This window comes from Dasypus novemcinctus, chromosome X (assembly GCF_030445035.2).
Source record: "Dasypus novemcinctus isolate mDasNov1 chromosome X, mDasNov1.1.hap2, whole genome shotgun sequence".
Classification (NCBI taxonomy): domain Eukaryota; kingdom Metazoa; phylum Chordata; class Mammalia; order Cingulata; family Dasypodidae; genus Dasypus; species Dasypus novemcinctus.
This window is the reverse complement of record NC_080704.1, coordinates 36,031,496-36,054,359: the sequence shown is the minus strand read 5'-3', so window position 1 is coordinate 36,054,359 and position 22,864 is coordinate 36,031,496. Positions and strand designations below refer to the sequence as shown.

At 36.5% G+C, this 22,864-nt stretch overlaps 1 protein-coding gene across 3 annotated transcripts in view; it reads left to right on the top strand.

The window, feature by feature from the left end:
* DMD (dystrophin) overlaps positions 1-22,864 on the top strand; it is a 2,676,723-nt gene that overhangs the window by 1,900,972 nt on the left and 752,887 nt on the right. For all 3 annotated transcript variants that reach the window (XM_058291720.2, XM_023592525.3, XM_058291721.2), the window contains one exon: positions 20,599-20,700. In XM_058291720.2, coding sequence (XP_058147703.1) covers positions 20,599-20,700 — 102 coding nt within the window. The remainder of the gene's footprint in view (positions 1-20,598; positions 20,701-22,864) is intronic.

Below are 22,864 nucleotides of genomic sequence, written 5' to 3'. Positions count from 1 at the left end.
TACTTTTAATTATTAATATTTTTGAGGGAACATTTGTGAATAACATGTAGATAAAATATGAATAGGTAGGCACATCTGTCTTTTAAAATTATTTGATGAAATAGGTGATAAGAAACACAAAATTAATAATTCATGGTAACATTTATTACAACACATCTAGTATTAACATAGTAATAGGTACTAGTCATTTACATAACTGGAGAGATAACACACACAACATTATGCACACATACATACACTCTCCTACGGTTCACTGAAAACTACGCAGATATTATTTGAGACAAACCAGTTATATCATTATAATTGAAGTCGGTTTAGAGATAGTATTGTTATTTTATTATCTTTAATATTTTCAGTGAGTCAGGAACAGAAGCATTAGAATTGCTTACAACTAAGTTAAGTAGAATTTTGAACACCGTGCAAAATAAGAGCAGAGATTTAAAATGACTTTAGAGAAATAATCTGGCAAAATTATTCCTGATCTTAATAGGAACAAAGCAATCAATAGAGTTATTAGATTTAAGGATGAATGGTCATTTGGAGTGTTTCCAGTTTTTCACTATTGTAAACAATGCTGAAAGGATATTCTTTGCAGGTCACCTCAGAAACCCATGTAGGAATACCTAGACATGGGTTTGCTGACCCATTAGGGTAGTCACATCTTTAATTCTATTATATATTTGGAAATTGTTTTCCACCAGCAGCAGGAAATGTCATAAATGTATTATTTTAATTTGTGTTGCTCCGGTTGAGCAAATTGTTACTTTTGCTAGCCATTCAGATTTTTCCTTCTGTGGGTTGACTGTTCATATACTCAGATCACTTTTCTATTTGATTGTTTGCATGCTCTTGCCAAATAGTGAGAGTTCTTTGTATAGTCTAGATTCTGATACAGGTTCAAATGGGAAATTTTGTATGTTATAACAATTAAATTTTTTTAAAATGCTGCTCCATAATTCCTATTCCAAAACCTTGCTATTGACTATAAAGGACACCGGTAGAATCATTCACTTAGCTAGAGTGGTAGAAATCACAGAAAGTTAGGAGAGTATAAAAAGTAAGTATAACAGGGGACATGAAGACTTTATATCTAAGAGGAAGACCAACATGCTGTGAGAACTGAAGAGGGCCCATATTCCATCTGATGTTCTGGTCCTTGTTTTCAGAAACCTTTAGATTTGCTTTGTTTTCTGTACAGTGTTAAAGGAAAGGCTATCCAGAAGAGAAAACTCAGATTTTTTTGTTGTTGATGCTGCTTTTTAAAACATGAGTTTAATTCAATTACCTATGCAATTGCTTGAGTTTACAAGTTATGGAAGAATTTAAAAAGAGTTGTTTTAGATAATGACTATAATTTTGGTACAGCATTTAATAGTAAAAAACAAAACATCTTTAATTTTATTTGAAGCGTGTGTCAATCATAAAGTCAGAATTGAATTGCTCTTTTCTTTGCTTTTAATGAAAATTACCCTAACTGCTGTTCTATGTCCAGTAAACATCCAGTGCTTAAAAACACTTATATTTAAAAAATAAATACCCTCTGTCAAGGCTTCAAGAACTATGTCCAGTTAGCACATGGAAAATAACTTAGAGATATGTTATATTGCTTTAAAATAATGCATATATGAGTGGCCAGGTGAGTGTACAGAATAAGAAAAAGATGATTCAGAGACATAGCAAAATTACTTTCTACTATTTGTGCTTCCCTCTTCCGTATAATCCTCTCTATTCCTTAATTCCTTTGGGATATTTAAAGTAGTGTTTTTTAGGAACAATTCAGCCATAAATGGAAATATGCAAATGCATTTTAAGAGTCAAAGAGTGCTTAGGAGTGCATCTGAAAGAATATATTAAAAGGTGAGATTACAAACACTGTTCTATACAAGAAAAAGGAGGAGAGGCAAAGTACTCATATTAAATCATACTATTTTATGTATGTTTGAAATGTTGCATCAGACGCACGTTTGTTCATTTGTTCATTCTTTATTCAATAATTCAGTGGTTCTCAACTGAGGGAGATTTTATCACCCAGGGAACGTTTGGCAACTAGGGAGGGGCTACTATTGGCATCTTGTGAGCAGTGGCCAGGGATACTGCTAAACATCCTATTATGCACAGACATAGTCCCTGACCCCCCCACAACAAAGAATTATCCAGATTAAGATGTCACTAGTGCCAAGGTTGAGAAACTGTAATTTAAAATAAAATTAGACTCTAATCAAAACTATTTTGTTCATGTGATCCATCAAATGCAACCTAAGTTTATATTTGTACAACAAACTCATAGAACCTATAGTATAGTAACTAAATACACAGGATTTGTGCCAGACAGACCGTTCAAATCCCCTGTTGTGCCTTAGGGACATTTCCTAAACTCTGAGGACCCCAGTTTTTTAATCTGAAGAATGATAATAATGTCTGTTGAAAGGATCTACAATAGAGATAGAGTCAGATTAATTAAGATGATTTATGTTAAGTACATAGCAAAGTGTTTGCAGTTAATAAGCTCTTAATAATGGTAGCAGTTTGTATTACCTCTGCATATGCTAAATCACTTGATCTTGACCTACTATGAATAGTCTGGCCACATGCCATATTCATTGTTTATAAGACATCATTGATTAGAATATGCATCTTTATTTTATTTGTCACTAAGAGAAAAGTGCTGCCAATTAAACCATGGCACACCATCATTTATAAAATGTGTCCCAATTTCAGAACAGTTAACCTGTAGAAATAAATATTGGGTCTTAGAATTGATTATTGTACAGCCCATCAGGGAGGCTTCTTTTCTTAGGTGCAAATTAACAAGACTACCATTGGTCACATTCAGCATCAAATTCACCTAAAAGGATCTACGACCAAAAGCGCAGCTTACCATCAAGGCAATTTCAAGCGCTTCTCTCCAGAGGAAAGGAAATACAAAGCAGTCTATGCAGCATTCACAGAGCCATCCAGCAGCTGGTCTCTGCGTCACCCACCGACTCCCTGATGACAACTCAGGTGCAAGGGGAAGAGATTCTCACACAGGTGCTAGGACAACCCTGGTTTATAGCAACTCCCTAGGTGGAGTTTCCAGAGTCCATGGAAACAACAAGCTCAGTTCCAAGAGTTACTTGTATTCAGGGAAATCCCCATAGCTATGGCTCTCCGTTAGACATTTATAATGTTCATACCTAGAACTCTTAAGCCAGATGTTATTTACTGATCAGGGTTGTATTAGTCAGCCAGAAGGGATGCTGATGCAAAATACCAGAAATCTGTTGGCTTTTATAAAGCATGTTTATTTGGGGTAGAAGCTTACAGTTATCAGTCCATAAAGCATAAGTTACTTCCCATTTCTCTCTGGGCTCAGCTGCTGTGCTCACTCCACAAGGCCAGCTATAGACTATCAGTCAAACGGCTCTGTCTCTCTCTCCCAGGGGCTTCTGCCATTTGTAAAGAGTCATCACTATTCCTCCGTGTTCTTCTCCTGTGCATTCACTTCCTGGGCTCCAGCTCAGAACTCCAGCGTCAAAAACTCCAACTGTGTCCTTTGGCATGCCTTTTATCTGTGAGTCCCCACCCACCAAGGGGCAGGGACTCAACACCCTACTGACATGGCCCAATCAAAGCCCTAAGCATAATTTAATCAGACTCAGGTACAGACCAGTTTACACACATAATCCATTATCTATTTTTGGAATTTATAACTATATCGAACTGCTACAAGGGTCCTTTTTTTTTTTGGCAGAAACAATGTTGCCTAGTAACACATTTGACATTTCAGCTTTATCCATTTTCCAGGGAGAAAAAGAGTTTGAAAGTCAATTGAAGGTCAAATTCTCATTCAGGAGGGCAAAGTGTGTTGTTAACCTTTTACCAACAATGATATCTGGCATTTTCATTAATTTTACAATTCAAGATACTGAAACCCAAAGAAGTAAGTGGTTTGCCCCAGCTCTTTGATTAATAAGCCTCAGCCCAGATGTTCTCTATTTTAGCCCTATTCTGATTACTTCCAACAATACTTTAATATCCTAAAGTAGTGGTGGGTAAACTATGATCCGGGGGCCAAATTCAGCTAACTATTTGTTTTAGTAATAAAGTGTTATTGAAATACAGCCATGTTCCTTCCTTTACTCATTATCTATTGCTGCTTTCATTCTACAATGGCAGAATTCAGTGGGTAAGACAGAGATCACAGATCATGTGACCTGTAAAGCTTAACTATTTACTATCTGGCTGTTTATTAAAGATGTTTGCCAAACCCTCCTCTAAAATATAGCTAATTGTAATTTGTTTGACTCCCTCTTTGAAGAAGAGGGACTCCCTCTTATAAGAAGATAAGACAACATCTTTTTTTCATATTTTATCTTTAAAAATATCTACCCATAGGATTTTTATATGTACCTGAAGTTTTTAGAGCCACAAATCCAGAACCTGATCATTTCTCTAGATGAGCAGTTGTTCATCATTTTCTGTAAAGGGTCAGATAGCAAATAGTTTAGTATATATTTTAGCCTTCATGGGGCCTATAGACTGTTGCAAATATTCAACCCATGCCAGGGTTTGAACCTAGATAGCCAGGCTCACGGCCCACTCTTCACCACTAAAGACTTGGGAAGGTTAAAAAAATCTGGGGAACATCAGTTTAAATAAGTGACCTTTTCAGCAGTTCCCTGTATTTCATTGCTATTAAAGCAAATTAATAACTGAAATGTATAAAGATTTTCAAAGTAAGGGCTTCCAATTTCCACAAACGGGTATTTCCCTCCAAGCAATGCAGATTTAACCCCCTTAGGAATCTGCTCGTAGCTGCTGTTTTCTGCATTCCTTCAATCTAAACTTAACACAGAAGCCAGAATGATTCTATTTATATATATAAAAAAAAGTCAGATTATATCACTGCTCTGCTGAAAATCCCGCTATGGTTTCTTATCTCCCTCAGAGGAAAAGCCAAAGCCCTCGCACAGATGCCCTGCTAAAACTAACCCCATTACCGCTTTGACTTTGCTCGGGGGCTATAATTCCCCCTTGCTCACTAGGCCCCATGAACCCCAGGCTCATTTTTTTCATTGAACATGCCAGTCACACTCCTGACCTGGGGCCTTCGCACTTGCTGTTTCCTCTGCAAGGATTCCCCAAGATATCTGCTTGATTCCTTTCCCTTACTCCCACCAGATCTTTATTCAAACATCACCTTCTCAGTGAGGTTTTTCCCAGGAGATCCTTTCTAAAATCTCCACATCCTATCTCTCCTCATCCCCTACACACATGGCCTATCCCCATCTGATGCTTTAGTTTTTCTCTTTACTGGTTTTCACTATCTGACATACTGTAATTTGTCTTTTATTGTCCATCATCCCCATTACAACGTAAGCTTCACCAGGGCAGGGAAATTTGGTTTGTTTTAGTAATTGATATATATCTTGTACCTATAAAAGTTCTTAGTACATAATAGGTGCTCAGCAAATATTTGATGAATGAGTTAATATCTTGGGTTTTGTTTAAGATTTAATTTGCCAAGAGAACTCTACCACACACAAAATTTTTGAAATCTCTGCTTTAAGAGTAGAGCGCTATTATTCTATAAACCCAGAACTTTTCTAATAATTTTTTTTTAAATGAGTGGAGGGCTTCCATGAGTGGCTTCTGGATGTCTGCCGCATTTCTTTTTTTTTTTTTTTTACATTATCTCAATACCATTTTATTTTATTTTATTTTTGTGTGTTTTTTTGTCTTTATTTTTTAAAATTATTTATTTATTATTATTATTTTTTAATTTCATTAAAAAAAAATGAGGTCCCATTCAACCCCACCGCCCCCACCCCCCATTCCCCCCACTCCCCCCACAGCAACACTCTCTCCCATCATCATGACACATCCATTGCACCTGGTAAGTTCATCTCTGAGCATCACTGCACCCCATAGTCAATGGTCCACATCATAGCCCAGACTCTCTCACGTTCCGTCCAGTGGGCCCTGGGGGGATCTACAGTGTCCTGTAATTGTCCGTGAAGCACTATCCAGGACAACTCCATGTCCCGAAAACACCTCCACATCTCATCTCTTCCTCCCATTCCCCAAACCCAGCAGCCCCCATCTGCCACATTTCTTGATGGACACACCCATGTCCTCTCTTTTGTTAACCTTGAACGTCCCAGGCATGAAGCTTGGTAGATTATATCTTCTCAGTTTCATAACACTTGGCACTTTGCAAATCAATACTGCATTACACTTTGTATATTTGGACAGATTATTTTTGAAATCCATAAATTTCTAAATCAGAAAAAGCCTCCCTTTGGTGGGCTGCCCTTGATTAACTCAGACTGGAAAGAGAGAACCTGTCATTCTTTGTCAATCAACTTGGCACGTACTTGATAGCATGCAGTTACAGTGAAGGAGAGCCACGTTGCAGTGGTCTAGCAAACCTAATTGTAGATAAATAAAAGAACAGTCACCCAGCATGAGGGGAAAGAGAAAAAAACTCAACTGCACAATGTTATATTCTTCCATCCATCATCCTTCATTTGTCAGAGTATGCCTGACAATCTAGGCTGGAGAAGTCAAGCTCTAACACAATATTGATTCCATTTTGTTTTTGTTTCTTGGTTCCTTTTTTAGCAGTTTCTATGTGGAATGAGAGATTGTGCAGACAACACTTGTGACCAGGACACATTTATTTTAAAGGCTTACTGCAGTCTTCTCATTCCCAAAAGTCGTATTCATTTTTTTTGTTTTGTTTTGACTATAATGTTGTAATTGTCAGCTCTTGCTGCATTAACAAACAACCCCAAATTCCAGTGACCTACAACAAAAAACAATTGCTACTCACTCATATGTCTGCAGAACAGCTACAGGTTTTCTTCATACTATGGGTCAAATTCAGGTCTTCTCTTCATTCTGGAATGTGAATCTGCTGCAAATGTCTTCTCATCACAAGACCCAAGCTTTTCTGTGGCACATTGTTCTATCAAGGGGGAAGGCAAGAACAAAAGGCTCTGGCAAATTTTGAATTGTACTAAAGACCCAGCTCAGAGCTGCCAGACAGTGACTTCTGCCCACTGTTCCTTGATCAAAACGAGTTACCTGCTCAAGCCCCCAGTCAATGGGGAGGATAGTACATTCACCCTCAGTGCAGCCATATTCAGAGAGGTTATGGAGAATAATGATCAAAAAAATCATAGTATTCACAAATATCTTCGAATTTCATTAATATTCCAAAATGCATTTTTAAAATTTTAATGTCTCTGCAATTGAGATATATCATACAACCGATAGTGTCTAAAAGTACAATTTTTTAAAAAGTTCTTAGCAGTTCACAAAACAATAGCGGTTCTTATAATCAAAGATATCTTAGATTTGATAGAAAACCTGTCATTTGTGGTGTTTGACAGAATAGCCAAAGGGCAGGATATATTCTTTATAGGTAAGAAAATTCCAAGAAAATGGACATTTAGTGTTTGTTAGGGAACAGTTATCGTTTATATGTTGAATTCGTTTGTCTTCAATAGCAGTATGCTTATGTCAGTCGTTTTTATCTTGAATTCCATTGTTTTCGGTAGCAGTATGCTTATGTCATTCTTATCAGCTTATTTGAGTGGAAAACTATGTATTGACAATAGATCTTGCCTCTATTGGTTTATCTGTCGGTCATCTATCCTTATATTCATGTTTACTCATTTTTAGAAGATCAATTAGATTACCAAGGTGTTATTCCCTTATTTAACCCTTGTGGGGCTTCTCCATGAAGCTCCTGGGGGTGGTATAAAAGATCCTTCTTTCCTTTGGCTCCTGTCTTGTACTCTTCATCATTCCTTCCTATTCCCCCACATAGAATCTCAATGATGCCCCTGGTCCCTATCCTTACATACGTTGAACTCCCTCTTGGAATATTTTCTTTCTAAAGTCCCTCATCTTTCCAGGCAGGAGCATGAATTATTCTGCTCCAAGCCTCTGCTTAAGCCTTTCCTCTTCCTTGGGGCCTGCCCTAACCTTCTTGTTGTCTCTAGAACACAGAACTGATAAGTTCCTGCTCAGTGCTCCATGGCACAGTGCACTTTGTTGTTTGTCATATTTGTTGTGCTCTAACATGTGTGCCCATATCCTTCACAAGGAAATACCTTGTACCTCATAGTATTTGCAGTTTCTAGCTCAGACCCAGAAATGTAATAAGCATTCAATAAATATTTGTCAAATTTATAAATAATGGGTGAACATTCGTGAAAAAGCCTGTTTATGTCATCCTTATTGTGTTTTGTTATATATTTAGTTATGTTCTAAGGTCGGCATAGGTAAAATGAAGGGAAGTTGAATAAATTAAAAATAAAAAAGGAAAATTAGGCAAAATGTATCCCAGACAAATTTATTTTGATCCAAAACCTACTACCCTTAGGGACACCAAGTTTCTAGTTAAAAACAAACACACTCACATACACACACACACACTCAGCTTAATATTGAATTAGAAACATAATGTTCAATAAATCAATTTTTAGAAAACTGTCAGAATATATTAGTTTGTACCTGATGTGCCACTTTCACCCTCAAAGGTTTTGTTTAGACTTTTTTCATCATTAACCATCGCTTCACTGCTTGTCAGATCAGCAACTGCCTAATGTCAGTAATGCCATTTCATAAGAAAAAAACAAAACAAAACTAAGACTTAAGGTGCTTAGAGAGTCACACCATTTCAAACGCCTATCAGGACTGCATTAAAAAATAGACTGATATTCTCCTGGTGAGTATTAATGAAAGGTTCCTCCATATTTCCTAATTAATGCAAATTGTTTTGTTAAAATTATGCAGGAGGTTGTAGTGAATTTTCAACACCATAGGGAAACTCAAACTCTATATTTAGTTAATGAGTATATAAATAATGGTATTACAATTGTCCACACCAAAAGGTTCTTAACTCCTGGCACACAATCCTTTTGCAGGGAATATTAAGAATTAGGAAGGACTTCCTTCCTGCTTGGAATGCTAAAGACATATTGCCTGGAACTGTGGCAGCCATCTAATAACCATGAGGTTACAAACACAGGGAAGATGAAGCAACCCACTCAGGATGATGCAAAAATCCTGGGTCTTTAACTATCATTGAGCCACTGACTGTTATCTAAAAACTTCTTAATAAATAAATAATATACAATGTTATAATTTTAAAAAAAAGAATAAGCAGGGAAAAAAGGCTAAATGAAATGATATGTTGTTAGAAAGGAGATTTTTGCCTGTGTGCTGAAATCCCATGAAGACTTTCTGATATGAATGTTCTTTGAAGTTCAACATATTCTACTCACAAAAACTGGCCACTATAATTAGCTGTGTTTCTATTTTAGTGGTGGCCTCCTCCCCCTTATTTTAAATCATGTAAAAATGTGAGGCTGTTTGGGAGATAAAAGGTTCACTCAAACCAGTTCTATGACCCAGATATCAGAAAGTTTGGTGATCATCAACCCACAAAGTGAAATTCTTGAAGCGTTTTCAAGGCTAAGTATGATTTTATTTCCATTTCTGTGGGAAGAGAATGAGTTTACTCTCACTGAAAGAGTATTGTCAAATGTACTGGAATTAAAGAGGAAGAATAAAGAATTAACGTGAAATTAAGAAATACATCTCCCTAATTGCTAGTGATGTTGAACATTTTTTCACGTGTTTCTTTGCCATTTATATTTCTTCTTTAGACAGTTCTTTTTGTCTTTTGCCCTTTTTTTTTTTATCAGAGAGTTTGTCTGTTAATTGCTGAGTTATATGATCTCCTTATATATCATGGATATTAAACCCTTATCAAATATGTGACTGCAAAATATTTTCTCCCATTGAGTCTGCTGTGTTTTCACCCTTTGACAAAGTCCCTTGCGGTACAGAAGTGTTGAATTTTGAGAGGTCCCATTGATCTATTTTATCTTTTGTTGCTCGTGCTTTCGGTGTAAGGTTTAAGAAACTACCACCTACCACAAGACATGGAAGATGTTTTCCTACATTTTCTTCAAGGAGTTTTATGGTTGCTGTTTTTATATTTAGGTCCTTGATCCATTTTGAGTTAATTTTTGTATAAGGTACGAGATAGGGGTCTTCTTTCTGTCTTTTGGATATGGCTCTCCAGTTCTTCCAGCATCATTTGTTGAAAAGACTGTTCTGACCTTGGGTAGGCTTAACAGCCTTGTCAAAAATCCCTTGACTGTTGATGTGAGGGTCAATTTCTAAGTTCTAGATTTGGTTCCATTGGTCAGTCCGTCTTTCCTTATGCCAGTACCATGCTGTTTTTACCACTGTAGCAAAGCAGTGTGCTTTAAAGTCAGAAAGTGAGAGTCCTCTAACTTTGTTCTTTTTGAAGACGTTTTTGGCTATTTGGGGCCCCTTACCCTTCCAAATAAATTTGATTATTGGCTTTTCGATTTCTGCAAAAAAGGCTGTTGGGATTTTTATTGGGATTGCATTTGGGTAGAATTGATATCTTAACAATATTTAGTCTTCCAATCCATGAACACAGAATGTCCTCCCATTTATTTAAGTCTTCTTTGCTTTCGTTTAGCAATGTTTTATAGTTTTCTAAATACAGATCATTTATGTCCTCGGTTAAATTTATTCCTAAATATTTGATTTTTTTAGTTGCTATTATAAAATGATTTTTTTCTGATTTCCTCCTTAAAATGCACATCAGTAGTGTATAGAAATGCTGTTGATTTTTGTGTGTTTAATTTTGTATCCTGCCGCTTTTGCTAGGATCCTGTCATCAGTGAATAGTGAAAATTTTAATTCTTCCTTTCCTATTTGGATGCCTTTTAGTTCTTTATCTAGCATAATTGCTCTAGCTAGAACTTCTAGCACAATTTTGAATAATAATGGGGACAGTGGGCATCCTTGTCTTGTTCCTGATTTCAGTGGGAAAGCTTTCAGTCTTTCACTGTTAAGTTCAATGCTAGCTGTAGGTTTTTCATATATGCACTTTACCATACTGAGAAATCTTCTTTCTATTCCTGTTTTTGGGGTGTTTTTTTTTAATCAAGAAAAGGTGCTATATTTTGTCAAATGCCTTTTCTGATCAGTTAAGAGGATCGTATGATTTTTCTTCTACAATTCATCAATGTGGTTTATTACACTAATTGGTTTTCTTGTGTTGAACCACCCTTGCATGCCTGGGATAAAACCCACTTGATCGTGATTTATAATTCTTTTAATGTGCTTTTGAATTCTGTTTGCAAGTATTTTGTTTTGAATTTTTGTATCTATTATTATATTCATAAGAGATATTGGTCTGTAATTTTCTTTTTTTTGCAATATCTTTATCTGGTTTTAGTTAGGGTGAAGTTGGCTTCATATAATGAGCTTTGTAGCATTCTTTCCTGTTCAATTTTTTGGAAGAGCTTGAGCAAAATCAGTATTAAGTCATCTTTGTGTTTTTTATTTTATTATTCTTATTATTGAAATAATGAAAATGCTTTAATAATGATAGAAGTGATGAATGCACAACTATGTGATTATACCAAATACCATTGATTGTACACTTTGGATAGATTGTATACTTTATTAATTTGTAGCAATAATATTGATTTGTTAAAAAAAGAAATATATCTGCTGATTTTTACAAGAAGTGATATAAGCACATGCACATTATACACGACAGCATAAGGAAGAAAGTGATTGGTGGTGGTCCAATTTCCAGGTTACAAACTCAGTTCTGCCATTTGCAAGCTAAGTGATCTTAGACAATAGACCTAATTTCCTTCGGTTTCAATATATGTAAAATTAGATAAAACCCATTTTACAGAATTGAAAGTATTAAGAAAAAAAGTATGAAAAACAATTTTTTACACATAGTAAACATTTAGCTATAGCTTGTTGATATCATTATAGCAGTTTTGTTGGCATTTTCAGTGCAGCTAACAATTTCACTAACGTTTTTATCTTTGCATAGTCATATGGTTTTGCTGAGTTTTTTTTTTTTTTTTTTTTTTTTGCTTTTTGCTTGCTTGCTTGCTTTATTTTCAGTTTTTTATGTCATTTGCCTGGAGGGATATAACATTTTTAAAATTTATTTCACCTATTCTGTTTTTTCGGAATGATTTTTAGCTTCTTATAATGTATTTTTCTCACACTTATTTAAGAAAAATATATATTGTTTTAGTTTTCTGGCTGCCAAAGAAAATACCACGCAATGGATTGGCTTAAGCAATGGGATTTATCAGCTCACAGTTTTGAGGATAGTAGTCCAAATCAAGGATCATCAAGGTGATACTTTCTTCCCCAAGGACTGGCATTCTGGGGCTGGCTGCTGGTGGACAAAGATGTCCTTGGCTCTTCTGTCACATGGCAATACACATGGCAGCCTTTCCTGGGCTCTCCCTTCTTTTCTGGGTTCCACTGACCTTCAGCTTCTTGGTCCCCATGGGTTTCCATCTGTCTGAATTTCATTCTGCTTATACGACTCTAGTAATAGGATTGAGACCATTCCTGATTGAGGTGAAGCACACCTTAACTGAAGTGGCCTCATCAAAAGCCCTCCTTCAATAGACCCACACCCACAGGAATGGATTACGTTTAAGAACATGTTGTCCTGGGGTACAGAGCTCCAAACCACCATAGACACTAAAGAATATTTTTAGGGTATATAATGAGATTTACTATAGTTGACCCTTCAAGCAATAATATTTAGTCCTGAATAACTGACCTAGCTTTTAACTAATAAATTCACACTGCAAATAAATGTAGTGAGGTAAATTGTAGACATTCATCTCCAAAACAGCATTTCTACAGTGAATTATCTAAGGTGCATATAATTAGGGATCTAGTTCTCCAAATATGTGCCAAGGAGAAGTAACTACAAAGAATTTAGAGCAGAACATGATTTTTCTCACTCATTCCTCTATTTCAATAGGACCAAGAGTAAATCTCACCCAGGTACTTAAACCCTTCATTATTTCATTGGGCGATCAGAAGATGAGCATAGAGATGATGGAAGGATAAGAAACATTTCTGTAGAGGGAAGTAATGTGACTTTGTAACATTCATCCATAAGAAGACAAAATCTAGGGCTACCTTGATTGCCTGAAGAGAAAATATTTTATTATGTCCAGGTAGTGCTAAGGTGCAACACGTGGACAGTTCACCTGGTACGTTGCCTTTTCCGCAGTCCATTTAGCAAGCACCTGCTTAGAACGAGGAGCTCTAAGTAATGCCTGGGCTGCCCTAATGTCCACCTTGCTGCTATTTTTCTTTGGCAGGACTACATTTGCTGCTGAAAATTTCATGAATTAAAATGTGCTTGTTAATTTCCTAAGGGACTTCATTGTAATGTCAAATACAGGCTTCTAACCTTGTCTATTTGTCAGTGCCATCTGTATACTAGCAGCTATTCTTTGCCATCTCTGCAATTATGAATTTCTAATGGGAGGCTGGAGGGCAGGGAGAAGCGTGTGTTAGAGTTAATCATTTGGCAGCATAGGTGAAAGCTTGGTGAAATGAATGAACCACTTATGGTCATTTTTGAAGGTATATAATTTCCACTGGAGTTACACTGATGAACAGTTTTAAAGAAAGACAAAGGCCCAACCATCACAATACACTCTCTGAACTTGAACTTACTGCAATTTTGCAAGTCTTTTTAAAAATCATTTCTGAATTATTGATTTTTATAGTCAGTGAATTAATATTCTTAGAATTTTTCTGTTTTTTCTTCCATAATTATTATCCCTACAAGCTTTTTGAGTATGCATGTGTTTCCATGTGTGTCTGCATGTGTGTGAGTCTATGTGTCTGTCTGTGCGTGGTTCTCGATTTTCCAGAACAAACGTTCTTACTCATCTGTTTGCCTCAAGGCAGAAGCTGAACCAACTGGCCTTTTATGATTACTCCTCATATAAGATATTTCTAGTAAGTTTATTTTTGTCTGAAATCTATATGTTTTCAGAATTTTAAAAATAGGAGCTTGTGGTAAAATTTTCAGGAGCACAAACTAATCTTCTTGTCACAAAAAGAATATAGAAACCATTACATTCAAACTTCCCTTTGTTTTTTTTTTTGTTTTTTGGTTTTTTTAACCTCCAATGAAGGATATGTTCCATATTAATATTATTGTTAGTGTTACTAGCAGTAGTATTAGTTTAATATTAATATTGGCGTGGTATTAATATTAATACTATTTCTTCAGCCTCTGGCTTATTAGAAATAAATAACATTGGTGACAACCTTTTTCACAAAACTCTCTCCTTACTTGACTTTGGGGTTTCCATCCTCTCCTGTTTTAGCCCCTTTTGCTCTCTCTGTTCACTCTTTCTCTAATTGGTTTGTCTTTCTTCTCTTATCCATAGAGATAAGTACAAAATTCTGGCTCCAGTCCTGTTTTCTCACTCCGTACTTGTCACTGGGACAATTTTGTCCTACTGCTGATTTTACACCCAGATTTGCACTCCCAGTCTGACCCCTCAACTGAGCACAACACTTGTTTTTCCAATTGCTCACTGGATATCTGCTTCTGTGTTCCCACAGACACCTTGACTCACAGACTCAGCCTACTTCTGTAAACAGCCTCACCTTTCTGCCTTCTTCATCTAGGTCCATTATACCTCCCCCGCCTTTTCCTCTCCAGCTGAAAAATCTGTCACTCTCAACATTTTCTTTTATCCCATCGAATCCTGCCAACCCTATATCTATAATATCGTCTTAGTAGTAACCCTTCCTGAATATTCATGCTGCTTCTGTTTGTTCCTTTAAGTGCTTAGACTTCTAAAACAGTTTCCTAACTATTCTCCCTGTCAACAGCTTCTCACTCTTAAAATCTTTCCTCCAATATAGCACAAGAGTTATCATCTTGAAAGACTCAAATCAGGATTGGTTTCTGACAAATATTACAAGCTAATTAGATCTTAGTATGTGTAATCAATTTTCCAAAAAAGGGGGAGGGGGTGAAGAGGGGGAAAGAGAGAGAAAACTTTTTTCTCTCTGTTCTCTATGATACCTGAATAGCTTATGTCTAGTTTAGCAGAGTATTGCACAACTTCTAATCCTTAAACAAGCCAAATTCCTCACCCCCTTAGGGCAATTTCCATTCCCTTTGCCTGTAACACTCCAGAACAACAAGTTGACGTACCCATTTCTGCACTTCACTCTGTTCCAACACGCCTTCTGTACTCACCCTATCTAAAAAAGATACCATACTCACTCTCACTCCTCTTATTCTGTTTCCTATTTCCTTTTTTTTTATTGTGGTAATATATATACACCACAGAATTTCCCACTTTACCTGCTTTTTGAGTGTACAATTCAGTGGCATTGATTACTTTTAATGGTACACTATCACCACCATTTATTACCAAAACATTTTCATTGTCCCAAACAGAAACTCTATACATATTAAGCAATAACTCTCCATTCCCCCTCCTGCTGTCTCCTGGTAAACTCTAATGCACTGTCTGGCATCACAAATTTGTTTATTCTATGTATTTCATATAAATTGAATCATGCAATATTTTTCCTTTTGTGTCTGGGTTATTCAATTTAGCATAATTTTTCAAGGTGCATCTGTGTAGTGGCATGCATCAGAACTCTATTCCTTTTTCTGACTGAATAATATTCCATTTGTATGGAAAATGTGTACCACATTTTGTTTATCCATTTGTAGCAGTTTGATATGGTTCATGAATTCCAAAAATAGATATTGGCTTATATGTTTGTAAACTGGTCTGTACCTGGGAGTGATTAAATTATGGTTAGGGCTTTGATTGGGCCACATCAGTAGGGTGTGGAGTCCCTGCCCCTTGGTGGGTGGGGACTCAAAGATAAAAGACATGACAAAGGACACAGTTGAAGTTTTGCTGTTGGAGTTTTTGATGTTGGAGTCTTGAGCTGGAGCCCTGGGAGTTAAGCACACAGAGGAGCTTGGTTGTGTGGAAAGAGACGTGAGCCCTGGGAAGAGAGGAACCTTGAGCCCAGAAAGAAGCAGACCCTGAGAAGAGCGGAACCCTGAGCCCAGAGAGAAGCAAGTCCCGGGAAGAGAGAAATCCAGGAAGCCTGAACCCTGGCAGATATCGGCATAGCAAAAGATTTTGGTGAGGGACGTAACTTATGCTTTATGGCCTGGTAACTGTAAGCTCCTACTGCAAATAAATACCCTTTATAAAAGCCAACAGATTTCTGATATTTTCTAACAGCACCCCTTTGGCTGACTAATACACCATTTATCTGTCAATGAACAATTAAGTTGTTTCCATCACCTGGCTATTGTGAATAATGTAGAACATTGGTATACGAGTATCTCTTTCAGTCCTTGCTTTCACTTCTTTTGGGTATATGCCTAGGAGTGAAATTGCCAGGTTATAGAGAAAATCTATGTTTAACTCTTTTGAGGTGCGATCAAACTGTTTTCCACATCAACTGTACCATTTCACATTCTTACCAGCAATACACGAAGGTTCCAATTTCTCTGCGTCATTGCCAATCCTTGTTATTTTATGGTTTTTAAGTAATAGCCATCCCAGTGGGTGTAAAGTAGTGGTTTTGTTTTGAATTTACCTAATGGTGTTTTTTATTTTTCTTTATAGCACACATATACATATATATACACACATATGCAATACATGTATGCATGTGTGTATATATACACATATACATATATATCATAGATATACATGTGAGTGGGGGTGTGTGTGGCCAGGAAATTTGTCTTCCTAGTTCAGTGCTTTATCCCAGTGTCTGGAACATAGTAGGCCCTGAAATTATTTGATAAATATTTTACGTGAATGAATGAATGAAGTGTGTATCTTCCAACAACACGCATACTGTTTTGTAAAAAAAAAGCCACATTTTTTGTAAGGTGGGAATAACATAAGTAGCATTTGTGTCCAATGCAAAAGTTTTGGCTGTCTAAATACCATGGAAGTTTAAAGTAATGTCATATGTATCAAATATAAATTTGTTATCTATATTTTGGAACAGAGGAACAAGTTAAATTTAAGGTAATATGAGAAGGGTGTCATCCTTTGTTCAATGTGTGAGAAAAAAAAGGGAAGTGGGACTGTTTGGAAGGAAGGCTGAGATTTTTCAACAACCATGGAAGTCACCAGTTTTATGAGGAACATAGCGTACCAGCCCCTCCAGGGTTACTCTTCCACTGAAACTATAAACCAGAATTAAAACTATTTACTGTGCTTAGGTGCAATGATTATAAAATGCCTAATTTGAGACTCTACATTGTGGTGTCTCTTATGGAAAATACTTATTTGTTTGCTAAAACATTTGTATTTGTGGTCTTCTCTTTCTTCCCTAGAGTAAGATTAAATTACTAAATATTTTAGCAAAGAAGGAAAATACTGAAGAAATGCATTTTTAGTTGAAAGGAAGTCAATGGAAGATTGATTAAGTATAAAATGAATCAATTATAATTAATCATAAAGTGAAATTGTAAGCCTTGTTTTAATCAATAACATGAAGATGAAAATGTTTTTAAAAAATGACAATTAAATCCAGAAGAGGAGGAGTAGACTCTGTATTTAACCCTAGTAAATCATTAAGATAGAAAGAAAATTGTGCCATGGAAGTATTCAACTGTCTGCATGAACAAATGTCTCTGTTACTGCACACCCTAACTCAATTGCCACACACTTAAAATGCAACAATGTTTATTTGCCCAGTAATAAATTTTAATTCAGTGCCCATTATGTGCCAGGCATGCCCAGAAATAGAATGAATGGATGAGGTAGATGTGTCTTTCCCTCAAAAGAGCTTAATTCTAAAGGAATATAGGTATATATATGTATATGTATATATTTGTATGTATTCAAATATATATATATAAAGAGAAAGAAAGAAGAGGTAAGAACAATGACCTCTAGTATTGTTCTAAAATAAATTCCAATTAAAAGCCTACTTTTCTCATAAAATGGTCATAGTCCTTCTAATCTTCAGTGACTTACCACACCAGGTTTGGCAACAAGGCTCATATGATATTCCAAGTCATATCCCACAGCTCCAATGGCTTTGCAGGACAACCTTGATTCTCCTTTTATTATCAGAGAGGTATGACATTTTGTCAGCCTATCTATTCATGTGAAATAGATTTAGATGAATATAGGAAAATCTCTTAGGGCTTAGAAATAACATTAATTAGAACAAGTCATTTAGATGATATGTCATAGTTTTTTATAAGAAATGGAGAAGTAACTTACACAGATGGAAACAGCATGGACTTTGAATTTAGACAGAACTGTGTCTGAATGTTAGAGCTACGGTCTTCCTTGGGGTTGTAGACATGTGAGTCACATCACCACCACCACCATCATTGCCTCACCACACCAGCTTCATTTTCTTATTTGTAAATTGGGAGTCTGTTAGCTCAGGGTTGTGGAAAAATAAACACTAGACATTATACAAGTGGTACTATAATATCATCAATAACATAGTCTATGGCAGTGGCAAAGCTAATCAGACAACTTTGTCTATTCTCTGCAATCATCAGTATCAACGAGTAACACAAGTAAAGCCCCTGGGATTCAGTGAACAAAATAGAAAATATGGCTTTATCTTAGATAAACGAATGCACGATGAATGGTAGTGACACTGCTTCACTGAACACATCATTCACATGTATAATGTGTGTATGTATGCATTTATATATGTATAAATCCATATAATTTTAAATGTGTAGTTTAGTATTTCATACATATTTGGAATTAGTAATTTATGGTATACATAAATACATATAAATGGAACAATATAGCTATATTTTTCTTTTTCTTAAATCATGTTTACCTTGCTAAAAATATGCTCTTTTCTCAACTTCTTTAAGTTGATATGTTCTATTTTTCTCTGTTAGGGTATGTTAAGAACATATCATTAGCCAATATCCCAAAATGTTACTCTTTGTTATTTAAACTTTAACAGCATTTTGAAAATAGGGCATTTAAGTGTGGCTTTATATGACAGGGAATCTTTTAGAAATCCAGTACTTAAAGCTTGATGTTTCTCATTCCTGATCCAAGCTCAGAACTATCTCTGTCTCTAGCAAAGATCACAGTCATGCTAGTACTGTAAATTGAGGGAACAATATCATTACCTGGCAATGGGCAGTAAGTCAATGAAGCAGCAGTTCTGAAAGAAAGAAGTTGCTAAGCTCCCGTACTAAAGGAACTGAGATTTACACACATACCTATTAACAAACGGGGTAAAGGCTTAATGTTATGGATGCCATGGACACCATTTTAACTTTTTATTTTGAAATAACTTCAGACTTACAAGAAAGTTGCAAAAATATTGCAAACATATATAGAACTCCAACATAATTCCCACCCAGATACTCAGACTTACCAACTTTTAGCATTTTGCGTGCCTGCCTGGCTGCCTTCCCTCCCTCCCTCCTTCCTTCCTTCCCTCCCTTCCTTCCTTCCCGCCCCCCCCCCCCGTCTCTGTCTCTCTCTCATCTATCTTTTCATCTATGTTCTAAGAATTTGAGAGTAGGCTGTGTGCATTGTGCTCTTCTGACAGTTAACACTATGTCATGGACACTTTTTACCAAAGCCCCTGCCTCCCATCATATTTATTATAATAGGACCTGAAGAAACAATCCCTCTCAAAAGCGTATGCTGAGCACGCAGAAGTTGCAAGACACCCTACTATGCAATAGGGGATTGTAGTAATTTGTGTTCGGGTGACTCCCTGCCCTAATGGGCTGAGAGAAAACAGATACAAGCAGACTACATAAAGGAAACAGTGGTGTGAAGACTGGTGCTGGGAGGCTCCAGGCTATGAGAGGAAGGAAGAGAGAGCCGGGTTAATCAGGAGCCGCTATCTGGGGAAGATTGTCCAGTCCCTAACTGATGCCTGACATTGATTAATCGATATTCTATCCTAGTGTTTAACAAGTGTTCCCTCCCAAAAGCTTCTGTAATATTTAACTTCACTTCCTTCAGCTTCAATTTATGCTCACTTCTTGTGTTCTCTCTTCATAGCAGACAGTAACAAAGCATTTTATATTCTTATATCTAAAAGGTTATTTTTGTTGTTGTTTCGTTGGCTTTTTCACTCTGGGTTTTTTTTTTTTTTTCTGTCATGCTTCAGTCCTTTCCAGAGTAAGGAAAAACAAACAGAAAATTATTTGATCATTCCATAAAAATCCCTATTTAATTGGACTGTTTAATAATTAATAAACTTTAATACTGTGCTAGGGTTTGCTATTTGGAAAGAAAATTAATAATTCTGACAATGATTTGGAAAGACTTATTTGATTTCTTTCTGTTAAAGTAAGAAAGTTTGTAACAAAATGAACACAGGGATTGATTACTGAGATTATTGAAGCTAATAGTAGGATTCATCAACATTAATTATATTCATAAATTGTAACTCATTTTTGCATTTTGCTCTTTTGGAAAATAGAAAGTTAGTGTCCATATCTCCATATAATAATATCATGATGTAATTAAGGAGAAGTTGGGTTTTTTTTTAGTGTATTGTGTTTCACAAAGACCTCTTTTTTTTCCTCTGCATGAAAACTTAGCTTTTCATATCCCTGTGTTCCATGAGAAATTGATCTGCAATACATGTGGAGTCTCCAAGGGTATATGTAAATTTAGTAATTTTATTGCTAACTGTGAAGTTAATCTGCACTGTATGGGTTCTTTTCCCCAGGAAACTGAAGTAGCAGTTCAAGCTAAACAGCCGGATGTGGAAGGGATTTTGTCTAAAGGGCAGCATTTGTACAAGGAAAAACCAGCCACTCAGCCAGTGAAGGTAATGAAGCAACCCCTAGCTATATCCATTACCTCATAATGGGTTATGCTTCCCCTGTTGTACATTTGCCACTGACGTGGTCTATTTATAATCAATGAAATAACTTGTAAAGGAATACCAGCCATACTGCCACAGCAGAGGCAGAGCTGTCTTTTTGATCAACATATCCTATTTATATATTGTGATCTTAAGGCTATTAACGAGTCATTGCATTAAAGGACTCATTCCAGTCCTGGTGTGCTGCCATCAATACAAAAAGTAGTCCCACCTTCAAGGTAGATTAAATTCTTTGGCACTTAATCACTTTGCTTGCCAGCTTCGATGCTTTTCATATTGTTTGGCTTAATTCAAATCAAGCTACTGCATCATACTGTCTGTCTCCAACAGCTGTAAAGAATCACAATATGGTCCGTGACCTTTCTTTTCTCTGTTGCTCTTTCTTATGAAAAACGAAACTCAGCATTCGGGCTTCAGTCCTTCATTGGGTCAAGAATTTTTCGTGAAATGCCGTGTAATTGTTTCTCTCTTGGTTAAAAAAAAAAAAAAAAAAAAAAAAAAGCCAGACTCGGAGACAGCTCTCTCCTTCTTTCCCCTCTTCATGTGCATTTTGAAGTCTTAGACATATTTATTCCCAGGCCACTACATGAGGAGAGAAAAGGAAAGCCAGGTCAGTTTTGCAAAAATGGCTAATCAGTGGTATCCATTTGCAAGTAAGAGTCGAGTGATAAATAGACGTTAGGTATGGGTTACTTTATTTTCTATCCCTGATCAAAATTATAATGGCTCACATTATGATGCAGGTTCCTGAGAGCCTATAATGGTGGCTGTTTATTGATCAGTCCTGGTTTCTCTGGCTAACGTTGCAGGCTGAGATTTAGTGAGCCTCACCCTCATGTTTAAAACCGCCCTAAAACAGTGCAGGTCAATAACCTCATTATATCAAGCCAGTTTGTCCTTGCAAACAACATTACCATGACTTATACTCTGTCTCTAAGGTCACCACTTAGTTTTCCTTTTGCTTGGCCAGAGCTTCATTTCTTGAAAATTGTTTGCTTTCCTTATTGTTTACAAGAGGACTTTTCCTTAGGTAAGTAAATGTAAAGGTTTAGCCTGAACATTATGTCCAAACACCAGATGCTGAAAGGCACAAGTTTCTCTGTAGATATCAGTCTATATTTATTCAGGAATACATTATCCCCACTCCTAAAATGCAGAGATAACAGTCTTGCATCTAGTTCCAGTCCTGGCATGATCATTTTTTAAACTATCCATGGATTTAGTATTTATAATTAGAGAGCTATGGAAATTCCTGAAAGCAGCAAATTCCGGGGTTTCCACCCAGGTGCTAAGGAAAGGCAGTCCCTAAGCACACACTCCCCTTTGTGGTTGCCAGGGTGACTCTTACGGTAGCGAGCAATGACATGAACAAATGGACTATTGCACAGGTAATTCAGTCTACTCTTGGTTTATCCTCAAAGACCTTATACCCTATGCCACATAACAGTGTCAAGCTTTGGCACCAACTGTTAGGGATTACAAATGTGCACCTAAATTGACTTATAATTCCGTGTTTCTGTGAAAGACAGAGGAAAATCCATAATGAGAAGTCAATAAGAAAAATTTTCTTTCACTGTATGTAAAACCATCCAAGGAAGTGATGGTAATTCCTCACATATTCATCCACACTCTGAACTCTTGGGCCACTTTGAGATCAGACCTGGAATCCAACAATGCCAGAGCACATTTACTTTCTACTGTAGCACTGGTGGTATAGAAATTGGGAATTGCCTTTCTGAAATAAAAGTGAAAGCAAGGATATACCGACTCTGCCTAAAACCATTTTGTAGCAGTCAGCACTATTCTTTCTATCCTTGTCATCTTCCTTCCTCCCCGCTTCCTCTTAAGTTAGCTTATCTAGAAGTAAAATTTACGTGAAAACTTATGACTGTTCTACCACTTCTCCCTTAGGTTTGGAGAAGAATCATCGTATCGAACTGATAGTGTCAGATGGATAGGATTAATTTGGGATATTTGGGTTGAGGAGAAAAGAGGTAGCTCATATAGGACCTTTGATATATTCCACAGCATTGGAAACCCCTAGAGATTAGCTGGGGTTTGGGGAAGTCTGAAACAATAGAGGCCAAATTACCTCACAGTTCAGAAC